At 48.7% G+C, this 24,379-nt stretch overlaps 1 protein-coding gene across 4 annotated transcripts; it reads right to left on the bottom strand.

The window, feature by feature from the left end:
* Positions 1-363: 363 nt before the first annotated feature.
* On the bottom strand, positions 364-23,019 carry TTPAL (alpha tocopherol transfer protein like). 4 transcript variants are annotated; one of them, XR_010751768.1, is made up of 6 exons: positions 19,272-19,382; positions 13,997-14,456; positions 11,321-11,514; positions 8,488-8,598; positions 4,627-5,889; positions 604-733 (listed from the first exon to the last, which is right to left on the bottom strand). XR_010751768.1 is itself a non-coding variant. In XM_066387719.1 (5 exons), the coding sequence occupies exons 2-5, from the start codon at positions 14,439-14,441 to the stop codon at positions 611-613; spliced, it is 873 nt and encodes a 290-aa protein (XP_066243816.1). In that variant the 5' UTR covers positions 14,442-14,456; positions 19,272-19,382; the 3' UTR covers positions 364-610. The 4 variants fall into 4 exon arrangements, 3 of the variants coding, with proteins under 3 accessions (XP_066243816.1, XP_066243815.1, XP_066243814.1); XM_066387719.1 differs by lacking the exon at positions 4,627-5,889 and having other exon boundaries at positions 364-733; XM_066387718.1 differs by lacking the exons at positions 604-733; positions 19,272-19,382 and adding an exon at positions 22,904-23,019 and having other exon boundaries at positions 1,558-5,889.
* Between the last annotated feature and the right edge of the window lie 1,360 nt (positions 23,020-24,379).

Below are 24,379 nucleotides of genomic sequence, written 5' to 3' on the forward strand. Positions count from 1 at the left end.
CCCCAGGCTGACTTCAGTTTTCTTTAGTTAGACCCCATTGATTCTTGCCCATCAGGCAGTAGGGGACAATATAAACTAGAGACTGCTTCAAGACATGTAGGGGAGTCACCTGGCTCTCTAAGCTACCCACCATGAACAAAGGAAAGCAAGTCATCCCCTGAAGGTAGTAGCCATTATCTTACTTAGGTGACTATCCCTAATGGCTGGCACCTTATCAGGTAAGAGAGTGAACATTTGGTTAAGAGTTTTTTCCAGAAACGTGGCACCTTAAATTATTTTATTACTCACCAGCTATAAAGGCAGTAACATGAAACATTTGGTGCCATTTATTATAGGGATGCTAAACCAGTACTATGTGAAGAGTGGACAGTGAGGAAAACTAAGGTATTTTAGAAAAGAAAGTGCTGACTCATAACAGTGACAATGACTCCAGTGGCTTATAAAGTGCCTCATATGTATCCTTGTAATGCCACTAAGGTAAGAAGGATTGGAGCCACAACCCCATTCTTCAGCTGTAAGAAGCAGAAGAAGCTGACGTCCCCGGCCGCCTCGGAAGGCTGGCCTGAAGAGCTGGTGTGTTCCGACATAGGCACAATACTTACCTGTTGCGTCAGCGGCAGTAAGGGTGCGGACATCTTGCATGAGAGTATGTCTCAACGGCGCCGTCACCAGCATGCCAGACCCACCTCTGGGACCCTGGCTTTGTCTCCGCTGGGGCAGAGTGCATGCTCTTCTATAGAAACAAACGGGACAGGTAGAGAAAGGGCTGAGCTCGCAGAGGGCCAGAGGTGACCAAGCTGTACCCTGGCTACCCTCCCAAGGAGTAGTCTGGGTTTACTTACAGGGCTTCCAGAATAAAATGTTCCATTACATCTTGGGTATCAGAGGTTAAGAACCTCTGCTTTATATTTTCTGAGAAGCCAGAATAAAAACCAATTTTAAGACTGATGCTTCCTCACTCTAAAGTTCCTCCCTCCTGTCCCTGTGTTCGTGTGTGGGCTGACAATAAGAATAGAAGTGTGTGACTTTGCACCAACCATAAGGTGGAAACTGGGCTCCAGCAGACTGCCTGGCTTTGAATCTCAGTTCTGCTAACTAGCTGTGTGTCCTTGAGCAAACTGCTCAACTTTTCTGTGCATCACCCCGTAGGGGCAACAACACTGCTTCATTAAGGGTGAGTGGCGACTGAATGAGATTATCTGTGTGAAGAATAAGAGCGATGCCCAGGCACGTGAGCTCTCAGGAATTGTTTTGCTATCACCAGAAGGATTCAGGGCCAGCCCGGAAGTACATCTGGGCCTTGGGAACTGAAAAATCTGCACGTTGTCTCCAGCACTGTGTGCATCTAGCTCCACCCCCTTTCCCTACACAGGTGTCTTCTAATTGCGCGTGACCTTCACCGGCAGCCAGCCCTGTGTCTACAGGATGCGCCCTGCTATCACAGTGCCCCTCCGGCCTCAGCTGCAGGGAGGCTCGGCCCAGGCCTTTGCACACCATGAATAATGAAGCCTCGGAACCTTAATCCAACTATCATCACAAAGGGACTCCACACACACCCAACCTTACAGGGATTTTTATTGTTTAAGACCCAGACATGCATACTAAAATTACATGTTTTCACCACTTTGACTTAGAAAATGCACTAGAAAAATAAACTTTTGGTCAAAACAAACACTGACGTAGATGAGTCCACCACCGTGTGTCCCTAGTCTCAAAGCCAAACTGAACTTCAGTTTGAAGTGAGGAACGTGACCAGCGGTGGAAATGGTGCCCCAGTCTGGACAGCAAATTAGCCCGCCTCCCACCCCAGCAGAGTGGTGTCAGAGGCTGGTGGCCTCAGAGAAGTTTCAAGTATTTCAGTTGTAACCGGGTCCCAACTGATCTGCCAAGAGGGAACACAGCCGCAGGAACCCCCAAAGGCAGCTGACTGCCCAACGACCGTGGCGCCCCGAGAGATGGAGGGGAAAGCAGCGACTGGCAATCGGTAAACTCAATACTAGCATCTTCATCCCCAGATCGCGCTGGCTTCCCCACGGAGCGAAGGCTCCTAGAGGAATATATCTGACAGCATGCCTGCTCTTTGCATTCCAAGCAAACCATTTCTGAGGCAGGAGAGCAGAAAGGAATTGACCTTAGGTTTACCAAGTTCACAGATCCCATTGCAGAGGCATGAGAACTGACGTCACTCCGAACAGGCACGTTGGTTGGCATCTCCACCCCTTGTGCCACAGGACAACCTCCCTCCCTCATTGGCTTTTTACTTCGTGAATGAAAGAGGAGGTTTCAGAGGAAAACCTAACAGCTGAAAACCTTAGAATGAGGTATAATAATGCCACACAGTACTACAGCTTTTCTGCCTACTACCAAATGAAAAAGTGGTCCCATGACTGGTCTGAGAATCAGATGGCATTTAAAGAAACTGCTCAAGGACAGGCTGCTCTCTGTGAGAGCAGGATGGAGCATGAGGGAGCTAAAGCCACCTTCGCAGAGCAAACGAGGAAGCCGGGGCACACTTCCGGCTGTTTCTGTAGATTCAGCCCCCACCCCACGAAGGTGGAATAGTCAGGGTGTGATCACCTTTTAGTATCTGATGATTCGGGGGTGTTCAGCGGCTCCCCAGAGGCCACACAGCATGGTACAGCTGGAACTCAGGTCTCCTGATTTCCTCTTTTCCTGTATTTTGGGAAAAGTTCCTTTTCAGTGCCTGTGAAACAGGCGGGGACTTGTCCCTAAAGGAGCACACTCCCAGCTCCCCCGGTGGTCACTGGTGTGCTTGCCCAGTGCCTCCACTACTGAGTGACGCTCGCTGTGAGCTCCGTGGTCCGCCCCCTGCTGGGAAAACTATAGAACTGCCTCATTAAACCACACACACACTACCTTGAACTTCACCCCAGGAGGTCCTGTTTTCACAGCTTGGTTCAGACTCCTGAGGTGCCCAAACTATTGGATCTCCCTATGGAGTCAAAACAAAACACAGCAGCTCCAGGAAATAGGCAGAGAAACCCGGGGCCTGACTCTTTCAGCAACCTGAATAACTCCTCGGTCCTCATACTACAAAGGCCCGAACAACATCCCTGCAAGTCTCTGACATTTCTCTAGGTGAGCTTGGCCACCCTATGTGATGTCACATACACAAAGGCAATGGAATACAATGCAGGGTTTAAACCAGTGGTAGTCAACCTGGTCCCTACCACCTAGCTTTCATGGGGGGCGGTAGCGGAGCAACCAAAGTATAAATAAAAAGATAGATTTAACTATAGTAAGTTGTTTTATAAAGATTTATTCTGCCAAACTTAGCGAAAATCCAACATAAAGTACTTGGTAAGTAATTATTATTATATGCTTTAACTTGCTGTAACTCTGCTTTATAAATTTTATAAAGTAAAGTTACTTCCCTACTTTATCAATCACCATGACTGTGGAACCGGTGGGCGGTTAGAAAACTTTACTACTAACAGAGATACAAAAGTGGGTGGTAGGTATAAAAAGGTTGACTACCCTGATTTAAACCCTGGAAGCTTGGTGGGGCTGAGCAATTCAATTTTCTCTCTGTCTCACTTTTCTTGTTTTTATTTGTTGCACGTTGGCTGTTTCTTTCTGTACATTTGGCCTTTCCCCATGAGGTCAGATGAGTCTGGTGTGACCCCCTTTCACTAAGCTCTCTTCCCTCTTTGGGACCTAAGGAAGCCTCTACCCAATTGTTCCACCCAGGCAGACAGGTTCTGAACCCTCTCCCTACATTAGCCACCTCACTTGTCCTATTTAGGTCTTTTCAACAATGCTAGTCACACCATCACTGTCAGCTGGAACCAGAGGCGGCCGGGGGGGAGGGGGCACTTTGGCACTTCCAGCCCAGCCAGGACCCCGCAGGATCTAGGGTTAGAATCTATGGTAAAAAGGCCTTTCCCAACAATTGGCACTAATGAGGTAATTTCCACCAACAACTCCTCCAGACATTTTCCAAAGTGCTATAAACATGAACAGCTTATTCGCAACAGACTGGCCTTTGAATTTCAGTGTCCTGTTCTCTTCCTAACTGAGCCGCCCACCTTGCCTAGTGGCCTACTGAGTGTGCAGAGAAGGTACACAGCACATAGTACTTGTCACTTTTTAACATCATTTACATGGAATGAATAGGAAAGGAAGTAGCTCAAAAGCTACCAGACGAACCGCCCAATGTGACACCTGGGCAAAGGCTACATCCTCAACAGGAAGGGTCGAAAGTGTTGAAACACAGCACTAACATTCAGTCTGGCTGCACAGGCTAAAGTGTGCCCACCCACACCACAGAGAGAAACTCAAGTGGGTCTGCAAGAACAGGGGCCCCAGAAGTGACCCAGCAATCACCGGCCCTTGTATTCATTTCCAGAGACCAAATGTCAGAATCCCAAGTGACTTAACCACTCCCTTCAGAGTATACCACCAGCCTCTCGGGGACGGGAGGAATTCACACCAAATCCCGGTCATTTTAACTACTTGCCCTCACTAAAGCCATTCGTTTGAAGTTTTAACCTCACTAGGGAAAGGAAGTTGGTACCACCGAGTCCCAACAATATGCATACTTGTTTCTTTAAAGGCAGGGCCAGTTGGTGACTGACAATCCCTCTTGGAAAGGCCCAAGTGTACCTCAAAACACAGGATCCAGTCACTTGCATCTAGAGTCATCTTTCTAGGCAGAAAAGCGATGTCTAATATTCAGTAACTAAATCCCCAGAACCGCAGGAGCCCAGAGGGCCCCAGGCGTCACTTCATTCAGCCTCATCTTACAGATGAGATGACCGAGGCTTCGAGGCCCGGGTCTTGTCCATGGTCTCACATCTGAGGCTGGAGCTCAGGTCTCTTCATTCACAGGCCAGAATCCTTTTAGCTACACTGGCCTGGCATCCAGTATTTTAGGTCAAGTAAAATTCCATACATTTAGGACCCTGCATGACTCTCCCGAGAACCAGGGCTAAGGCTTTATGGATTTGGGAAAACAAGTCTCTGTTGCAAAATTCAGCCAATGAATCCACACACGTGCTTGAAATCTCTGACTCCCGAATTTGATCAGGAAGTGCTGCGTGTGTCCCAATGTGTGCCTGATTCAGATAAGGTGCTTTCCAAATCTACATGGCAACAGGGGCCTGGACTTCAAACTTGTCCATTCCAGATGAGCAACAGAAGTCTGGAGTTAGGGTTCACGTGAAAGACACACACTCCCAAAGTCTCACGAGTGGCCACCTTGCAGGCTTGACCAAGGTGTTCCTTAGGAGTGTGCTGACTGGCCAATCGGGTTGTTTTCTCTTGAACATGGGAGCAAAGTGACTTGGGTCCTGATTTTTCTTGCTTTGAGATGTGTAAGAACCAAATACAGCTTCCAGATTAATGGTTGCAAACTGAAATTCCAAACATTCGGGAATCACTGGGAACGTTTTCCATGCCTTCCATGGAGTAATTCCAGTAAGCACGGCCGCACCAGTGCCTTCCCCTCGGCGCTCTGCAGGCCTGTCCTCCGCGCTGCAGCTCAATCACAAGCCGCAGGAATGAACACATGGCCCCTGAAGTCCCCTCTGTGCCTCCCCAAAGGAAGAAGGGAAAGGACTTGAAGATGGTGATGCTCACAGGGGCTGGCTAATAGCAGGAGTACAGCTGTGACTTCACAGCCCGCACGGAGTCGTCACACTGTGCGTCTGAGCCCAGCCCCTCAGGCAGCAAGGCCTGGCCCAGGATGCTGTCCCAGGTGGGGACAGGTTGGCAGAACTCCCTCACGAAGTCCTCCTCCGAGGCCAGCAGCACCGCGTTCCAGGCGGTGATGTCCAGCTCGCCGGCCGTGCCCCCGTACTCCCTGGGGAGAATGCTTCTGGGAAGGTTCGTGTGGAGAGAGCTCAGGTCAGACCCATGGAGGAAGAACTAAAGGGGAAGGAAATGAAAACGTGGCCTTAGGTTAACCAGTAATCCCATAACTTCCTTCATGGTATCTGCTCAAAGAAATGTCTGCTGAGTGAATCAAGGACGGTTGATGGCAACTCGACTACCCTTCTGGGTCCTTGAAAAGCCTGAGGATCCTTAATTTTCTCTTTCTGCTGGGTGGTCCTTCAAAATACACCCAGAATCCAACCTCTTCACTGCCACCCTAATGGTACTGGGCCGCCATCATGTCTCACCAGGATTCTCACAACAGCCTCCGTCTGGTCTCCCTGCTCACACCCCGTCCCATCGCAATCTGAGCTCTTTTGAGTGGAAGTCACATCACATCTTTCCTCCGTACAGTGCTCCCATCTCGAGGACTACAAGCCAAAGTCCATACACTAGCCCATAGGGCCCGTCCTTCTCTGCCTCCCCTCCTCCCACGCCCCCTCTGCTCCTCCAGCATGCCAGGCATGCTCCCACCTTAGGGTCGGCTGCCGCTGGTCCCCAGATACCTGGAAAGCTCACTGCCTCATCTCTTTTAAGTCCTTGCTCAGATGCCAACTTCTCAACAATGCCCTCTAACCACTCTACTGAATACTACAGCCTCCTCCCCCTTCCTACACTCACTATCCCCTTTTGCTGCTTTATTTTTTTCTGTTGCACTTATCACATTCCAATACGAGACAATACACCTACTTCACTGTCGTGTGTCTCCCTAGAATGCAAGCTTCCTGGGGGCAGAGATTTTGGTCTATTTTGTTCATACAGAACATATCTGCACATAGTAATTGATCAACATTTTTGAAAGAATGAGTGAATGAACATATGAAAGACCAAGGGAACAAGATTATGGGCCACAGCCCTGGCTGGATGGCTCAGTTGGTGAGAGCATCATCCCGAAGCACAGAGGTTATAGGTTTGATCCCTGGTCAGGGCACATACAGAACAGATTGATGTTCCTCTCTCTCTCTCTCTCTCTCTCTCTCTCTCTCTCTCCCTCCATTCTTCTCTCAATAAAATCAATAATTAAAAAATTTTAAAAAATATTATGGATCACGATCACAAATAAGGTCATCTCACAGATGTAAAAGACTTGGTCCAAAGGCTATTTTGGGGAAAGCAGGTTCCAAATAGGATCACCAAAAACAAACATAGGCTCAAACCCAGGGTGGAAGCCAAGTGGTTCTCAAACTCAACTGTGCATCAGAGTCACCCACCTAGGAGATTTAAAAAGCACAGGTGTTTGGGCTCCACCCCGAGCTGATGAATTAAAACCTTCAGGGAGGCCCTGGCCGGTTGGCTCAGCGGTAGAGCGTCGGCCTAGCGTGCGGAGGACCCGGGTTCGATTCCCAGCCAGGGCACACAGGAGAAGCGCCCATTTGCTTCTCCACCCCTCCGCCGCGCTTTCCTCTCTGTCTCTCTCTTCCCCTCCCACAGCCGAGGCTCCATTGGAGCAAAGATGGCCCGGGCGCTGGGGATGGCTCTGTGGCCTCTGCCTCAGGCGCTAGAGTGGCTCTGGTCGCAATATGGCGACGCCCAGGATGGGCAGAGCATCGCCCCCTGGTGGGCAGAGCGTCGCCCCTGGTGGGTGTGCCGGGTGGATCCCGGTCGGGCGCATGCGGGAGTCTGTCTGACTGTCTCTCCCTGTTTCCAGCTTCAGAAAAATGGAAAAAAAAAACAAAAAACAAACCTTCAGGGAAAGGCCAAAGGATCTGGATTTTAAGTTCCTTCCCTTGCAATCTTGAAACCCTACCTTCCTGTGCTTCCTTTTAAAAAAAAGAAAAGTATAAAATTCAAGACCCAGTCTTTGGAGTGATCACAATGTTCCTAGGCCTAGGGAAGAAGCAGAAAAATACCACCCATCACATTTCAATCATGGTGCTGAGAAAGGCTAAGAGAAGTGCCTCTTCCACCTTTTAACCATAAATTATTCCATGAACTTTATACAGCGAGACAACAAATTAGGTCCACTGAAAGGCTTAACTAGCATCTGAAACCCAAGGAGTTGTAGTAAGAAATCTCCATAACTCTTCTTGACCACCTGCCCAATGGCTCCCCATTTCCACGTCCCCTTCCACGTAAAGTACAGAGTTGGTCCACAATGCTCAGCCTAGGATGTCAGAAAGTCTAAACCAGTGGTTCTCAACCTTTCTAATGCCGTGACCCCGCAATACAGTTCCTCATGTTGCGGTGACCCCAAACCAAAAAATAATTTTGGTGGCTACTTCATAACTGTAATTTTGCTACAGTTATGATTCGGAATGTAAATACCTGATATGCATTATGTATTTTCCGATGGCTTTAGGCGACCCCGCTGGGGTCCCGACCCACAGGTTGAGAACCGCTTGTCTAAACGATTCCAGAGCAAGGAGCTCTCAGGCTAACAATCCTGGCTCTGCTCTGTCCACTGCCAAATACCAGATTCCTATTAATTTCATCTTCCCTCACAGAAAGGACTGTTCATCTTACTTTTCAAATTAACAGTCCCAGGGCAAAAATAATAAACTAAGTTTATGGATGTCACAATAAATTTATAGATGTCACAAACAAAGGAACAAAAAACTATGAAAATATTTAAGTCTTAGGTTCATCACTTACTCTGTTTGCTATTTTCTCCTTCAGAAACGGTTTTATGATGGCAAAAATGCCTTTAAATATTCGAGGTTCATTCACTACATGAACTGCTTTTATCCGAATGGGGAAACCATCCTGTGGGAGGAAGAGGAAAGAGGATGTTAGAACATAAGGAGCATCTGCAAACTGTCTGTTGCCACAGCCTGCCTCCCCCAGGGCAATATTCTTCACTTAGTCCCCAACATCAGTCTGATCTGATCCACGGCCTCCTCCAAGAAGCCCACGCTGGGGCTAAACAAGAAAGCGAGCCTCAAGGGAAGAGTCTCTCTGGGACCCAGAGCTAGGTTAGGAGAGAGGGAGGCAAACTAGTGGAGAGCTGCTCCTCTTGTGGCAAAAAAAGATCTGAGCCTACACTGATGGATCTAGCAAGTATCGGCCTTCAGGATCAAAGCTGCTCAAAGTGTATTTCTCAGGATGTTACAAGGTGTGATGCTAAAAAGGGTTCATTGGTAGGTAACTGAGTCTGAGAAATAATAGACTAAATATAGTCAAACAGCTTCCTTAACTGCAGGACTGTCCAGACTTTAAATGCAAATGTTTACAGTGAGACTCATAAGGAAGGGACCGTAACCAGGGGTCCCCAAACTACGGCCCGCGGGCCACATGCGGCCCCCTGAGGCCATTTATCCGGCCCCCGCCGCACTTCTGGAAGGGGCACCTCTTTCATTGGTGGTCAGTGAGAGGAGCATAGTTCCCATTGAAATACTGGTCAGTTTGTTGATTTAAATTTACTTGTTCTTTATTTTAAATATTGTATTTGTTCCCGTTTTTTTTACTTTAAAATAAGATGTGCAGTATGCATAGGGATTTGTTCATAGTTTGTTTGTTTGTTTGTTTGTTTTTAAATTTCTGAAGCTGGAAACGGGGAGAGACAGTCAGACAGACTCCCGTATGCACCCGACTGGGATCCACCCGGCACGCCCACCAGGGGGCGACACTCTGCCCCTCCAGGGCATCGCCCTGCCGAGACCAGAGCCACTCTAGCGCCTGGGGCAGAGGCCAAGGAGCCATCCCCAGTGCCCGGGCCATCCCTGCTCCAATGGAGCCCCGGCTGCGGCTGCGGGAGGGGAAGAGAGAGACAGGGAGGAAGGGGGCGGGGGTGGAGAAGCAAATGGGCGCCTCCCCTATGTGCCCTGGCCGGGAACCGAACCCAGGCCCCCCGCACACCAGGCCGACGCTCTACCGCTGAGCCAACCGGCCAGGGCCTGTTCATAGTTTTTTTTATGGTCCGGCCCTCCAATTGTCTGAGGGACAGTGAACTGGCCCACTGTGTAAAAAGTCTGAGGACCCCTGTGCTTTACCATACTTCCCAGACTTATTTATCCCTGGGATCTTGTCTCCCAGATCAGGACCAGGAAACAACAATCCAAACTCATTATATAGACCCCAAATCTACAGGAGGCATCAAAAGACGTTTGGAAGCTAAGGAAAGCCAGAGCACTGCCTCAAAGCCAGAATTCAAATTTCCCACAATGACGAAATGTGACACTAATGTTTAAATAATCAGCCTGGGGCACAGACAGCAGGAGCTCAGACACACTGAGAACTGTTCTAGCTCCAGCGCCCTACAGCTCACCAGAGACAGCACCCCACGGGTGGGTGGGAATAAATTAGGGGTCAAGCCTGTTAGGGACTCGGGCCAGACTACATCCTTTGGTCTCAGTTTCCCCATCTACCAAAAAGGATAAATAACCCTTGGCTTGTCTATATTGGAGGATTCCTTGAAGGACTGAATGGGTTATGATGATTGTAAAGAGCTCTGCAAACTGTTACACACTGTGAAGCTACAGAAGGAACTTAATGGTTTTCAGTGACTTGTGTTCTGAGACACAGAACATGAGATGTAAATGCATCCACCCCAAACAGTCCCACGGCGCTCCACGTCCCCAGGTCCCGCAGGGGACAGGGCCTCGGGCAGAAGCACAATTTTTCAGTTTCATCTGTTAGGAGAATTTCTCTTTTGCCTCCTTATAGAAAGAAAGAAAGAAAGAGAGAGAGAGAGAGAGAAAGAAAGAGAGAGAGAGAAAGAGAGAGAGAGAGAGAAAGAGAGAGAGAGAGAAAGAGAGAGAGAAAGAGAAACAGAAAGAAAGAAAGGAAAGGAAGAGAGAAAGAGAGAGAGAAAGAGAGAGAGGGAGGAAGGGAGGAAGGGAGGAAGGGAGGAAGGGAGGAAGGGAGGAAGGGAGGAAGGGAGGAAGGAAGGAAGGAAGGAAGGAAGGAAGGAAGGAAGGAAGGAAGGAAGGAAGGAAGGAAGGAAGGAAGGAAGGAAGGAAGGAAGGAAGGAAGGAAGGAAGGAAGGAAGGAAGGAAGGAAGGAAGGAAGGAAGGAAGGAAGGAAGGAAGGAAGGAAGGAAGGAAGGAAGGAAGGAAGGAAGGAAGGAAGGAAGGAAGGAAGGAAGGAAGGAAGGAAGGAAGGAAGGAAGGAAGGAAGGAAGGAAGGAAGGAAGGAAGGAAGGAAGGAAGGAAGGAAGGAAGGAAGGAAGGAAGGAAGGAAGGAAGGAAGGAAGGAAGGAAGGAAGGAAGGAAGGAAGGAAGGAAGGAAGGAAGAGCTGAAAGCATTTCTCTGGTTTTTGGACTCTTGCCCTAAAGCTGATCTTGCCTAGACTGAAGGTACCTCAGAAACTACTAGAGACCCTCATGGGAATGAGTGGAAAATAGAACTTTTACATTTCCCATAATGCTTCTGTATTTTCCTGACTGCAGGAGTGGGAAGTGGTGTGTGCGTTTCACAGAAGTAATCGGGCAGGGCCCTGGAAGACCAATCAATCACAGAACAGGCACACAACAAATGGCAGCCCTACCTGAAGGATGCCAATCACCTTTTTGGCTATAAAAGGGCCAAAGTGAGATGCTTTTGATAAGCTCACTCCTCTGTAGTCCGCAAGAATTACAATTCCATTCACTTGGGTTTCTTCAGACTGAATGAGTTTTTCCAATGTCAAGTATATGGCGCGGATGTTTTCGGTAATTGGATAGTTGCTCGGTATCCATCTGTCTAAGGTCGTAAGAGATGGTCAGTACGTTACAGAAACAAATACAATCAGGCTAAGATTTATCTCCATGCTAAAACTGTTGTTTAAAAATGGAAAAGCAAAATATTCTACTGGCATGGCTCTATTTAGGTTAGGAAATCAGACACCTTCAGCAGCAGCTGACATTTCTTAACACCAAACACAGCAACACATTCTGAAATGGAAATGCAATTGAGTGCTGAAGTGAAAAGTGGGAGCTCTGATGTCAGTCCTTGGGCAAGCTACTTCCTCACTCTGGGCCCACATCGTCTCCTAAGTAGAATGGGGTAACGGTACTTCTCTGAATGGACACCTGCGTCTTCTGCCATTAGATGTGTCCCCTTATCTTCACCAAGACCACCCTGACTTTCCGTGGGGAACCACCGCTCCCCATGCTCACCATGCAGTATGGGTACAACATAACTGACTCCTGGTTCCAGATGTGGGCTTGGCCAATCCAGGCCTTACATCCCCATGGCCACAGTGTGTGGTCCAAGCCAGGTCGAATGAGACAAGGGGACTCAATGCTGGGACCTTGGCCCTTCGGAAAGAAAAGATCTCTCTCTCTCCTCTTGGAACGGTGAGGATGGGAACCTTGTCAGAGGCCCCAAGAGACAAGAGCTGGTCTGAGAAGGAAGCCCGTGCTGAGGACAGCGGATATGGAGATGGCTTTCTAATGCCGTAGTTTGAGCAAGTTCCCCTCTCCAGGCTGGATGCTCCTTTAATACGCCCCATATAAGGAGTCTTTCCTTTCTTTGGGAAAAAGATGAAAATGACAACTTTTGGACTATTTACCACTATTCTTAGGAAAACCCCACCATGATCTATGTGACTCCTTCTGACAGAACTCCACACGATCACCACCAATGGCGTGTGTAATACGCACAAAATTCCTATGAAGAAATCTTTGTTCAAAAATTGTGCCAGCTTGTTGTTTAATGTTGCTGTCAATTAAACCTGTTTCTACATAACTGGCTGTCATCCTTTTCAATCATGGATGTCTCAAAAGAGCTTATAGCAGGCAAAGCCAATGCCCCGTTGAGAACAAAGCCTTCTGTGTACGCCTCCTCCTAAAAGGCTGAGTCGGTGGGGAGGGGCCTAGATCTGTTGCAAGTATACGGGGGAAAAATTATCTCACAAGCACAGGGTTAAAGCCACACAAAGAGGTGGAATCAGTGTGGAAATGTCAGACTGTTTCATAATATTCTTATGGGCTGAACACAGAGGAGCAGCAGAAAACCTCTACTGGGTTTCTAGGGCTCCTGGTACCCTAAAGTCTCCACTGCATTGCTTATTCAAATTTAAAAATAAGCGCAATTTGGAAAGTGCCTGCAACAGCAGGCAGAGCAGTTAGTTAACAGTGCCTGGAACACAATAAAGGCTCAAGAGAATGGTTTCGTCTGCAAAGTGGGTTTGGTAACAGAGGAAAGTGCGCGGAGGTTTCCACTCCCTGATAGACAACCCAGGAGGCGTTCTGCACGCATGGGCAAGGAGGGCTGTCGGCACGCTCTCACTTCCCGGCTGGTTGGGAAGAACAATGCAATCTCACTTGCAGATTCTGTCTCAGCTCTGGTCCGATGGAAGATGTTGCGGCTGGGGGTGGGGTGCAAACACTCCTGAGTTTATAATGCATTTGGCGTCACAGAAGACAATAGGAGGGAGAATCAGAAGGCTTGAGTTCTAGCATCCCTTAGTCATGGTGTCAACTTAAAAAATGCCCCCCCACACACATTTCCAAATGCTTTTAGGGTGGCGAGGGGGCAGGGAGCCACCACCAATTGAAAATGAATGTGCCAAAGAAATGTCAGGTGTCCTGATTACCATCATGAAGTGCTAAGATCAAAATGAGAATCTAAAGTGAATCCTTTCGGGGGCTTAAAATAGAGGAAAGGAGGGAGAGGTAGGAGGAAGCACGTGGTAGACCGACACCTGCCAGGTGTTGCCTGGCCACACTGACACCTGCACCTCACTCACAAAGGAGGGATGGGGCGGGGGACGCTGATCCCTGCTTGTTCCCGATGACCAGGGCAGCGTTCTCAGCCCAGCGGATCTCAACCCCAAGAACTTAGTTGGGTGGCCCAGTAAGCCTGGGAGCTGAGGGGTGCTGATCTAGCCACGTGCGCAGAGGCAGCAAAAGCTAGGCCACAGGGAGAAGGGTGACGATATGCAAAGGGCAGCAGAAATGCGCGGTCCAGAGACACACAGACTGACAGACCAGCAGAGGCCAAGACAGAATGGCTGGCTTAGATCCTGGAGGGAACGAACTGGATTCTGGCTCTGGGTTCCAGGGCCCAGTGAGAGCTGCTGCCCTGTCAGCAAAACTGGTTCTGTGAGACACTCCTGTCTCAGACTAAATCCTCCATTTTTTCTTACACCAAGCTGAGTAGGGTTTTATAATCTGCCATCAAAAGAGCCTTGACTAAACGGGGAGCGGACAGAAGGAAGGGGAGGGCGTCCACACAATACCTGGGCGGATGCAGAGGATGTGGCAGCCCCGGGGGTCGGTGTGGGGCAGCACAGTGAGGAATCCGGAGGCCAGGACATCTTTTAAGGCCGAAGGCTTCAGGTTACTGAAGACTTCGGGCCAGCTTCTCCTGCAGCTGTGGTAGTTGATGAGGAGCTGAAGGGCCCGGTCGTAATCGAACTTGCGGGCTCGGAGGAAGCGCAGCAGGAAGGCATCGTCCAGGGAGGTGCTCAGGTTCGGGTATTCCTTCCGCACCATGTCGCGGAGGGCCTGGACATCTCGAAGTCTCCATTCCGGCTTCTCCTGCAGCTCTTCCCTGGCCTTGATGACCAGCTCTTCCGTCAGCGAGCACACATAGCCAGGAGGCTCGGGGGCTGGCGGCAGCTCATTCTCGGACAGTGAGGCCACAGAAGGGCTGGTTCTCAGAGAGTCACTTTCTTCTGACATTAGCTACCAGGATCCCTGTCAAAACAGAAGCCCCAAGCGGAGTTAATGGAGTGCAGCACTGGTCATTTCCTACCTCAGGGCAGCTGACGGAGGGGACAGGAACAGTTTTGTTAAGCCGAGTGACCTCCGAGCAGTAGGTCTCAACTGGGAGGAACGAACGGGATCTGAACCACAGGCCCAGATCCTACCCCAGCCTGAATGAAGTAGAATCTCCACGAGGCACCCAGGCACCTACAGCAGGATACACACACAGGGCCTTGCTCACAGATGTATATGACTGGGCGTTCGCCCTTACTCATAAGAAATGTGAAATTAAAACGACTCTGAAATTCAGATTGGCAAAACGCAAAATGTGTACTCTGAGATGCTTGCTGTTGGGAGAATAAATTAGCCTCTTTAGATGGCAGCTTGTCAATATCTATCAAAATACAAAACCATATACCCTTTGCCTCAGCATTTCATTTCCAATACATGTGTGTGTGGATAAAACATGCACAGAAGGATGACCATCACAAGTATTGGTTATAACGGCAAAGATCGGAAACACTTGAACTACCTACCAGCTGAAGACTGGTTAAATAATATCACCACATAAATGGAACACTATTCAGTCACGAAAATCAGGCAGAACTTTATAAATCAACATGTCAAGGGGGGAAAAGAAGGTTGCAGAACAGTGTACATAAAATAACTTTATATTTTTTAAATACAAGGTGGGACAAAGTAGGCTTATAGTTGTTCATATGGAAAATACAATAATTAATAAATAATAATACAAAAATAAACTTTCATATACTCACAACTGTAACCCTACTTCTGCCCACTTTTTATATACATATATATTTATCTGTGAATGCACCTAACATATCTTTTTTTTTTTTATCTTTTAAAGATTTTTTTAAATTTACTGATTTTACAGAAAGAGGAGGGGAGATGGAGCGAGAAGTATCAACTTTAGTTGTTCTTTGATTGCTTGTTGTACGTGCTGTGACCAGGCAAGCCTGGGAATTTGAACAGGCGACCTCAACATTACAGGCCCAAGTTTGACCCACAGCACCACCACAGGTCAGGCTGCACCTAACATTTCTGAAAGGATAGACAGGAAACTGTTGCCAAATCCTGCAGAACAAAACTAGGGAACTGGGTATTTAAGGTCGGAGAGACTTTTTGCCATACCATTTTTTTGTTGTTGTTGTTGTTTACCATATACAATGTGACTTATCATGGTGGCCACGATGCTGAACTCATCAGATCTCCTGCTGGGATGAAGCTTAACTGACAGATGGCCCCAGCGGCTGTCCCTCCCAGACTGCCCCCAGCCAATGACTGAGGCATGGCACTCCTCTAACAGGCAACTCTGCCTCGAGGACTCCCTATCAGCCTGGCCAGCGGAACCTTTCGTGGACCTGCACTGCAGTCTGGGACTTCCGGCCCAAACCTTCTTCAAAAGGGCCAGACTGGCATGGCTGCCTGAGGGCTCCCTGATTTCTCCAGCTCCCCTCCCTTCATGCTCATGGGCATTGCAGCCAATAGATTTTTTGCATTTCTAATCTTATCCTGGTATCTGCTTCTTAGAAGACCAGAACCAACACACTTAGCGAATGAAAAACAAAAACAAAACAGCTGCCTAGATATTTCAGGTGTAAGCTAGCAGCAGGGCTGCCCAGTGTCAAAGCCCAAACTCTTGTCCATGGGCTGTCACTGAACCAACAAGGAAAGCAGGGACCATCTCAGAGGTCTCTGTGCATAACCAGTCTCCCCCTAGTCCACAGCAGCTATTGTGACCAGGTCACTTCCCCTAAGTCTTAGCTCTGCCCACTCCATTCCTTGCATTCTAACCTCCAGCCCAACCCAGCTTCTTCCACTTCCTCCCAAAGGTGTGTTTTCTTGCACACATCCTGTTTCCTCCAACTAACATGCTCTTCCTCTGGTTCATCACCTGACTGATTCACCCTTAAGTTCCAGTTAGATGCCACTTCATTCATTCAACAAATATTGACCACTTACTATGTTCCAGGCCCACTTTCAGGCACTGTGGATACAACAGTGAATAAAAAAGCCCTGCCTTCGGCCTGACCTGTGGTGGCGCAGTGGGATAAAGCGGCCTGACCTGTGGTGGCGCAGTGGGATAAAGCGGCCTGACCTGTGGTGGCGCAGTGGAACACTGAGGTCGCCGGTTCGAAACCTTGGGCTTGCCTGGTCAAGGCACATATGGGAGTTGATGCTTCCTGCTCCTCCCCCTTCTCTCTCTCTCTCTCTCTCTCTCTGTCTCTCTCTCACTCCTCTCTCTCTAAAAAAAATAAATAAATAAAATATTAAAAAAAAAAAAAGCCCTGGCCGGTTGGCTCAGCGGTAGAGCATCGGCCTGGCGTGCGGGGGACCAGGGTTCGATTCCCGGCAAGGGCACATAGGAGAAGCGCCCATTTGCTTCTCCAACCCCCGCCCCCCTCCTTCCTCTCTGTCTCTCTCTTCCCCTCCCGCAGCCAAGGCTCCATTGGAGCAAAGATGGCCCGGGCGCTGGGGATGGCTCCTTGGCCTCTGCCCCAGGCACTAGAGTGCCTCTGGTCGCGGCAAAGCGATGCCCCCGGAGGGGCAGAGCATCGCCCCCTGGTGGGCAGAGCATCGCCCCTGGTGGGCATGCCAGGTGGATCCCGATCGGGCGCATGCGGGAGTCTGTCTGACTGTCTCTCCCCGTTTCAAGCTTCAGAAAAATACAAAAAAAAAAAAAGCCCTGCCTTCATTGAGCCTAGATACTAGTGGTGGGGTAGGGGTGACTCTAAACAAAATAAACTAGATAGTCTACTAGAAGATGTGTATTACAGAGAGAGATGAAAGGGAAGGGGGTTGAATGCATCTGGGGACAGGAGCTGCAATTGCAAATAGGTTGGTCAGGAAGGCCTCAACCAAGTGACAATGGAGCAAAGACAAAGAATACAAGGGAGCAAGCTACACAGATGATCTGGGGGAACAAGTGCAAAGCATGAGGCAGGAACACACCTGGCTTTTTAAAGGAACAGAGAGGAGGCCAGTGTGGCTAGAGCCGAATGAGCAAGGCAGATTACTAGCAGGTGAATTTAGAGAGGTAACCATTGGTACAGAGCTTTATAGGCCAATAAGTTTGACATTGACTTTGGTGGGAGCCATGGACGGTTTAGAGCAGAATGACATTACCAGATTTATATTTAAAAAGGGTGACTTGGCTATCTTGTGAATGGACTATAAGGGGATAAGGGCAGAAATGAAGAGACCATTTTTAGAGGCTCCTGCAATAATTCAGGCAAGAGATGATGGTGCCGGAAACAGGAGGCCTCTGAGCCAGGCCAGGTTAGGAGCCCTCCCCACAGGAGCTCTCTGACATAGCACACCTCCCACTCCACTGTAATTGTCTATAGCACTTCTCCCACTCCACTGTAATTGTCTGTGGGCATTTTGTGGGCAACGTTCATCTGTCTCACCCATCATCTTAAACCCAGCACTTAGTGGGGTGCCAGGCACAGAGTCTAAGCTCCATAAATGCTTGTTGAATGAATTTAATCTGCCTGGCAGATGTATGCCGAGCAAGGAATGGAACAACCATAGCTTCACAGGACCCACCCTAGGCTCTGATTCCAGGGAAGTTACCAGCAGATGCCTGTAATCCCAGTTCACTGCTGACCCAGGAGAAAGACTGGAATGTCCATGTCCAGGTTCTAACCTCCAAGGCCTTCTCCAGCTTCTCTCAATGCACATCAAATGCCAGTCAAAACAGACCAATGACCCACCATTCTTGAAACACCTCATGCATTTCTGAAACATCTGCCTGGAATTTCCTCTCCTTGTTTGTTCCAACCAGACAACTCATCACCTTCCAGGCCCAGCTTTAATGTTACCTCTGTGAAGCCTTCCCTGATTTCCCCAGGGTGATTCCCTCCCATTTTCCACAGCACCCATTTCTTTCAGAAATGGCAGGCCAGTGGTATGGGTATTTAGGTGAAAACTCCTCAGAGTCCGTTTCAGCATCCATTCATTATTAAATAATTACTGATCACCTACGCTGTCAGGCACTGTGCTCTTAGGCACTGGGCATACAACAGCGAAAAGCGTCATTTTTTGTTTTAGGAAGTTGAACTCGCAGTGGAATTATGAAGAAATAACACGTACTTGAGTATTTTTACCATGTATCAAGCACAGCGATAAGCACTTTACATCTGTCTCTCGTTTTATCTTCACAGTATTTGGTGACGGCTCTACTGCCGTTCCCACTTACAAAGGAGGAAACTGCCCGCTAGAATGTAAATTCCACGAAGACAACTTGCCCGCACGTCCCCTGCTATCCCCAGTGCCTGGCACAGGACGGTGCTCAGCCACTATTAGCGGATGGTGCGAGGTTAAGTGACGCGCCCAGGGCTACAGACCCAGGGAGGCACTCCGCCTGGAGCTTCCCATTCAGTCTCCAGGGTCTCGGCGGGGTCCCGCACAGAGCAGGGCTCAGTGGCGGTCTGGGAATGAACTGATGGGTGGACACAGGGAGGGGAGCAAACCCCGTCGGAAGGGTGGGGCGGTGCATCTTCCTCACCTGGAGCCCATCATTCTGTGAGCATCGCCCGCCCCCCACCCCCCACGCCACCCAAACAGGAGAAGGTCAAGATGCCATCGCTCCTGGAGACCCAGGGACCCTACGTCCCGTCGGCTGCTTTATGAGACCCCCCACTTCCGGTTGGCATCCCTTCCCCAGGTGCCCCCATTTCCTGGGGTCTCTCTCCTCAGGTCACCCACTTCCGGTTCTCTTTCCTTCTCAGGGGTCCCTCTCCCCGGCGCCCGGGGCACGCAGACGGGCTCGCGGGCACTCACCGGCCCGGCTACGGGGCGGAGCGCTGGTCACTAAGCGGCAGCAGCCTCGTCAGGAAGCAAACGTAAAACATCCCCGCAACCCCGGCCCGGCCGGCCGGCCCCTCGCGCCGGAAGTGACGCACGCAGGGCGTGCGGAGGCGGGCGCCCCCTGGCGTGCGCGTTTGTGACGTCTCGCCGGGATGTCGGCGTTCTGAGCCCACCTGGCGGCTGGCGCCCAGTGCAGGGGGACACGTCCGTCGGAAGGTGGTGGCTGGAACAGAGAATGCCAGCAGGCTCAGATGGCATAGCTGGGGAAACTGAGGCCCAGAGGAGGACGGAGAGAAGCTGCCGTTTTCCAAGAACCTAACTACCATGCGCCTGGTGGTTTACATTTATTGCCTCATTAAATCCTCACATTTATGCAAACTTTCACAAAAGGGAAGCTAGCAATCAATGAAGTAAAGGGTTTTAAACCTAGGTTTCGGGGTTAGCATTTCGGGATTCTCTGCTTTGGGGCGCATGAAGTCCCCTTCATGAAGGTGGTAGCTTGAAAAAAAGCTTTACGGACCCCCAACCCCAGTTCATTAAAATCCCCAGGCCCGCCAACATATATTTTGTGAGAAGTCTAGGTCCCTCTTTCAGGCAGAGTAAAGACGCTAAATCATTTCTAGAGAGAAATTCTGTCGTCCAGAAGGACTCAAAGCCCAAAAGAGTATCCAACAGATGACTTGAATCTCTTCCTTTCCCTACCGCAGGGGCAAGAGGTCTGAGGGAGACGGGAACTGACCCAGGCGGGCCACGAGAACATGACAGTTTCCGTGAGATGCCAGATTGTGTGAAAATCAGAAATTACAGACTCAATATTCCACACAATTTCTTGTGTGAAAAAAATGACCTACAGATGTAATATAGATGAAAAATCCCATAAAACTGTATTTGCATTGGAAATATCAGTGTGAATTTAAGAGATGAGTTTTTTAAAGAAATGTATGAGTGTATATGCACATGTATACATAAATATATAAAATACCTAATTCTATCCTCTAGAAATGCCTAGAAACAATGGCTAATGTAGTAGCAATAAGCGTATCTAACATTCAGATTTTACTCTTGAAATGCCATTTTCTATTTAATATATTGTCATACTTGATAACAAAGAAGCTATCAAAGGCCCTAGGGTCACACCAAAAGGACTTAGAAACCAACCTGAAGATGACATAATTTCAGCCCCAACAAAGATAGTTGCAATTGACTGAAACTCATCAAATATGTTTCAATCCCTCAGTTCATAAAACCAGCAAAAAATAGTTCATATTCAGCAGAAACACTAATTGATCACCTTCATGATGGCATAGAAACATTATATTCTTGAAAACTAGGTAAATAAAAAGAACCAAATATTTATTTCACCTTTTACGTATAAATCACTGGGTGACCAAATAATAGATTAAGAAAAGCCACGTCTGCCTGACCTGTGGTGGCGCAGTGGGTAAAGCGTCAACCTGGAAACGCTGAGGTTGCTGGTTCAAAGCCCTGGGCTTGCCTGGTCAAGGCACATATGGGAGTTGATACTTCCAGCTCCTCCCCCCTTGTCTCTCTCTCCTCTCTAAAAATGAATAAATAAATAAATAAAAATGAAAGAAAAGCCACGTCTGCCTGACCAGGCAGTGGCGCAGTGGATAAAGGCGTCAGACTGGGATGCGGAGGACCCAGGTTCGAGACCCCGAGGTTGCCAGCTTGAGCACGGACTCATCTGGTTTGAGCAAAGCTCACCAGCTTGGACCCAAGGTCACTGGCTCGAGCAAGGGGTTACTCGGTCTGCTGTAGCCCCACGGTCAAGGCACATATGAGAAAGCAGTCGATGAACAAATAAGGTGTCATAACAAAAAAACTAATGATTGATGCTTCTCATTTCTCTCTGTCCCTGTCTATCCCTCTCTCTGACTCTCTCTCTCTCTGTCTTTGGAAAAAAAAAAGAAAAAGAAAAGCCACTTCTTATAAAATTATTGCAGCTAATAAATAAAAACAAAATGATATAATATTGCCGTTTTGCAACCTACAATAAATTCATGTCTTTAGCTGAGAGAGAGAGAGAGAGAGAGAGAGAGAGAGAGAGAATGCAGAACTCCAGCTGTGTACATGATTGTTGATAAAAGAACCCAGGACCACCTGTTATCATGCCAAAGGGATGGAATCTGAGTCTGATCCAGCTGCTAATTTGCAGGAAATGCAGCGGTCAAAGGGCCAAGTTGAATTGTACAATGAGGATGCAACTGACAAAATCCAGACTTTGATAGACTCTACAGGTCAAGCGGCCTGAGTTCTTCAACAAATAAACTGCAAGGAAAAGAAAGATACAGGCAGGAACCTATGCATTAAAAGAGGCTTAAAAGGCATTAAGTATTTTTTTAATGGGTAATACTAAGCTATAATGTCTAGGGGCACACACTCAGAGGATTAAACCATAAAGAAATACAAGGAAATAATTACTGTAAAAGTCAGGGTAGTGGTTACTTTTCACGGAAGGGCTGTAATTGGAATGAGGTCCATGGAGGGACTCATGGGTGGCTGGCAAAATTCTATTTCTTGATCTGGGTGGTGGTTATACGGTGTTTGTCTTGAAATGATTCACTGAGCTACAAATTTAATTTGTATGATTTTCTGTATCTGTGGTCTGTTTCACAACATAAAGGTTTTAAAAATGAAAACAGCCCTGGCCGGTTGGCTCAGCGGTAGAGCGTCGGCCTGGCGTGCGGGGGACCCGGGTTCGATTCCCGGCCAGAGCACATAGGAGAAGCGCCCATTTGCTTCTCCACCCCCACCCCTCCTTCCTCTCTGTCTCTCTCTTCCCCTCCCGCAGCCAAGGCTCCATTGGAGCAAAGATGGCCCGGGTGCTGGGGATGGCTCCTTGGCCTCTGCCCCAGGTGTTAGAGTGGCTCTGGTCTCGGCAGAGCGACGCCCCGAAGGGGCAGAGCATCGCCCCCTGGTGGGCGTGCCGGGTGGATCCCGGTCGGGCGCATGCGGGAGTCTGTCTGACTGTCTCTCCCAGTTTCCAGCTTCAGAAAAATACACACACACACAAAAAAAATGAAAACAGAAGTACCTCTCTGTGTTTGTGTGTGTGTGTGTGTGTGTGTGTGTGTGTGTGTGTGTGTGTGTGTACAGATAGATATATGGATACATATATAGCTTCTGGGAGTAACAAGTACATAATAGGTGCTCATTAAGTATAAGTTCCCTTCCTTATTAATCCTGTGTGATTTCAGTCCCTTTGCTAACATTAACTTGTGTGACTAATTAAAAATAGTTGATGCTTATTAAGTGATTATTATGTGCCAGGCACTGTTTCCAGTGCATCTAATCTAACTGAATCTTCGCAACCTTATTATCTCTATTATCATTTTACAGAAAAGAAAACTGAGGTTCAAAGAGGTTATCTGTGGCCATACAGAAAGTGGCAGAGTAGTCAGGTTTTGAACCTAGGCTGTCTAGCTTTCTGGTCCATAATCCCATCTATATCCACTGTATATATTATATATACCTTACTGTTTTTTTAAAAAAATTTGGTTTGCAGTGCCCCTGTATACACAAATACTAACTTCCTCTTATGGAGTGCTTCCCAGTGTGTGTGCCATCCCCTTGACAATCCATACCTGAGCCTCACACAGCCTGGAAGACGGAGGTACTTGTTAGTCTGCATTTGACAGATGGGAAAATTGGAACTCAGAGAGGTGAAGAACTTGCTCAAAATTACAAAGTACGTAACTACAAGACAGTGTTGGGGTCTGAGTTGTGAATGAGGAGGGTTTATAATCTCTGGCCTTTGGGATTCTAAAAAACAAAATGTTCCATCCTCAAACAGATGTTAACCTGATGGATCTGACCCGGTCTGAGGTCACGGGTTGCCCAATCAGTGGTCCGGAGCCTGACTTGGCTTGAGAAAGCCCAGACGAGGGCTGGGAGAAGTCCAGAGCTTGGCAAGTGCCAGGCATGCTTGACCCCAATCGGAGGGTCGTGTGAAACTTGTGATCCATGGGCCTGCTGTCCCTCAAGAAGCCAGAGACTTCTGTGTGCCAGGCTTTTGTTCATAAGCCTTAAAATCAGGACCTAGAATAGCGCTATCCACCCTCCCAGGCTTGAGATAAGATGTGCCCGGGGCTGGCTGCCTGGATTTCCCAGAAGAGGTGGGAGCCTAGCTGTGTTTTTCTGGTCACACATTGATTTTCCAACCTGAGTCAGCATGACTGCTTGTTCCCGGGGGCTCTACATCCCAGCCAGCTGAAGCATTTCCAAATCGGGGCCGGGAATGGTAGAGGACTTGGAGAAGTAGAGACGCTACTCCCCCTGCCCTACAAATACCAGCCTAGGAGGCCACTCCGCCCAACCTCCATTGTATTAACACTCAGCAGTACCAACTTCTTACCAAATGCCAGAAATCGTGCTAAGCACTTTAAGTGTATTCACCCAGCCAACCTCACAGACAGGCTATCAAGTAGGGGCTCTCAGAAGTACCATGTGAGGTGAGCAAACAGGCCCAGAGAGGCAAAGTCACTTGCAAACAGTCACACAGAGGTGGAGTTTCAGGTCTGTGATTGTGGAATCCCAGGCTGTCAGATCTGTCAATGCTCTGTAGTGTTACAATGTCACTCTGCCTTCAGAACAACTTGGTTGGGTAGTATGGTCACCTCCATGACGATATGAGAAACTGATGCCCTGAGAGGTGAGTGTGACTTGTAAGTGTTGCTCGAAAGGTCTGCTGGGACAGCCAGGGATTGCTTTGCAAGAGCACAGTGAAACCACAACTGCTAAAATGTGACCCAGATCCCTTTCTGTATTCTTATTCCTGCATTCATCCACAGCTCTCCGATGACAGCAAGAAGGGGCAAGGAGTCCTTTGGTGGCCTCTTTGCGGAAGGGTGGAATGGGGACAATGGGGCTCTTCTGGGGGTGCCTATGTGAGGGCTCAGTGCTGTGAGGTGGTCAGGGACAGCCCGGCTGTGCTGGTGAAGGAGCCAGAGAGTGGGTGCCCGAGGTCAGCCCACACTCCCAGGTGCTCCGGGGCCCCTGCAGTGTTTCCCATGGACCAGTGTGGGCAGAAAGCAACCCCAGGGAGTCAGCTTGGGCCCTGC

This window comes from Saccopteryx leptura, chromosome 5, assembly GCF_036850995.1.
Source record: "Saccopteryx leptura isolate mSacLep1 chromosome 5, mSacLep1_pri_phased_curated, whole genome shotgun sequence".
NCBI lineage: Eukaryota > Metazoa > Chordata > Mammalia > Chiroptera > Emballonuridae > Saccopteryx > Saccopteryx leptura.

Bases quoted from the DNA above. Each gene is read 5' to 3' on its own strand.
- TTPAL (XM_066387718.1), bottom strand. From the start codon at position 14,441: ATGTCAGAAGAAAGTGACTCTCTGAGAACCAGCCCTTCTGTGGCCTCA. The intron at 11,515-13,996 runs GTATTGTGTGGA...TTACGACCTTAG, and splicing joins CATCCTCTGCATCCGCCCAG to ACAGATGGATACCGAGCAAC. The intron at 5,890-8,487 runs GTAAGTGATGAA...CTTCCCCTTTAG, and splicing joins AGGAGAAAATAGCAAACAGA to TTCTTCCTCCATGGGTCTGA.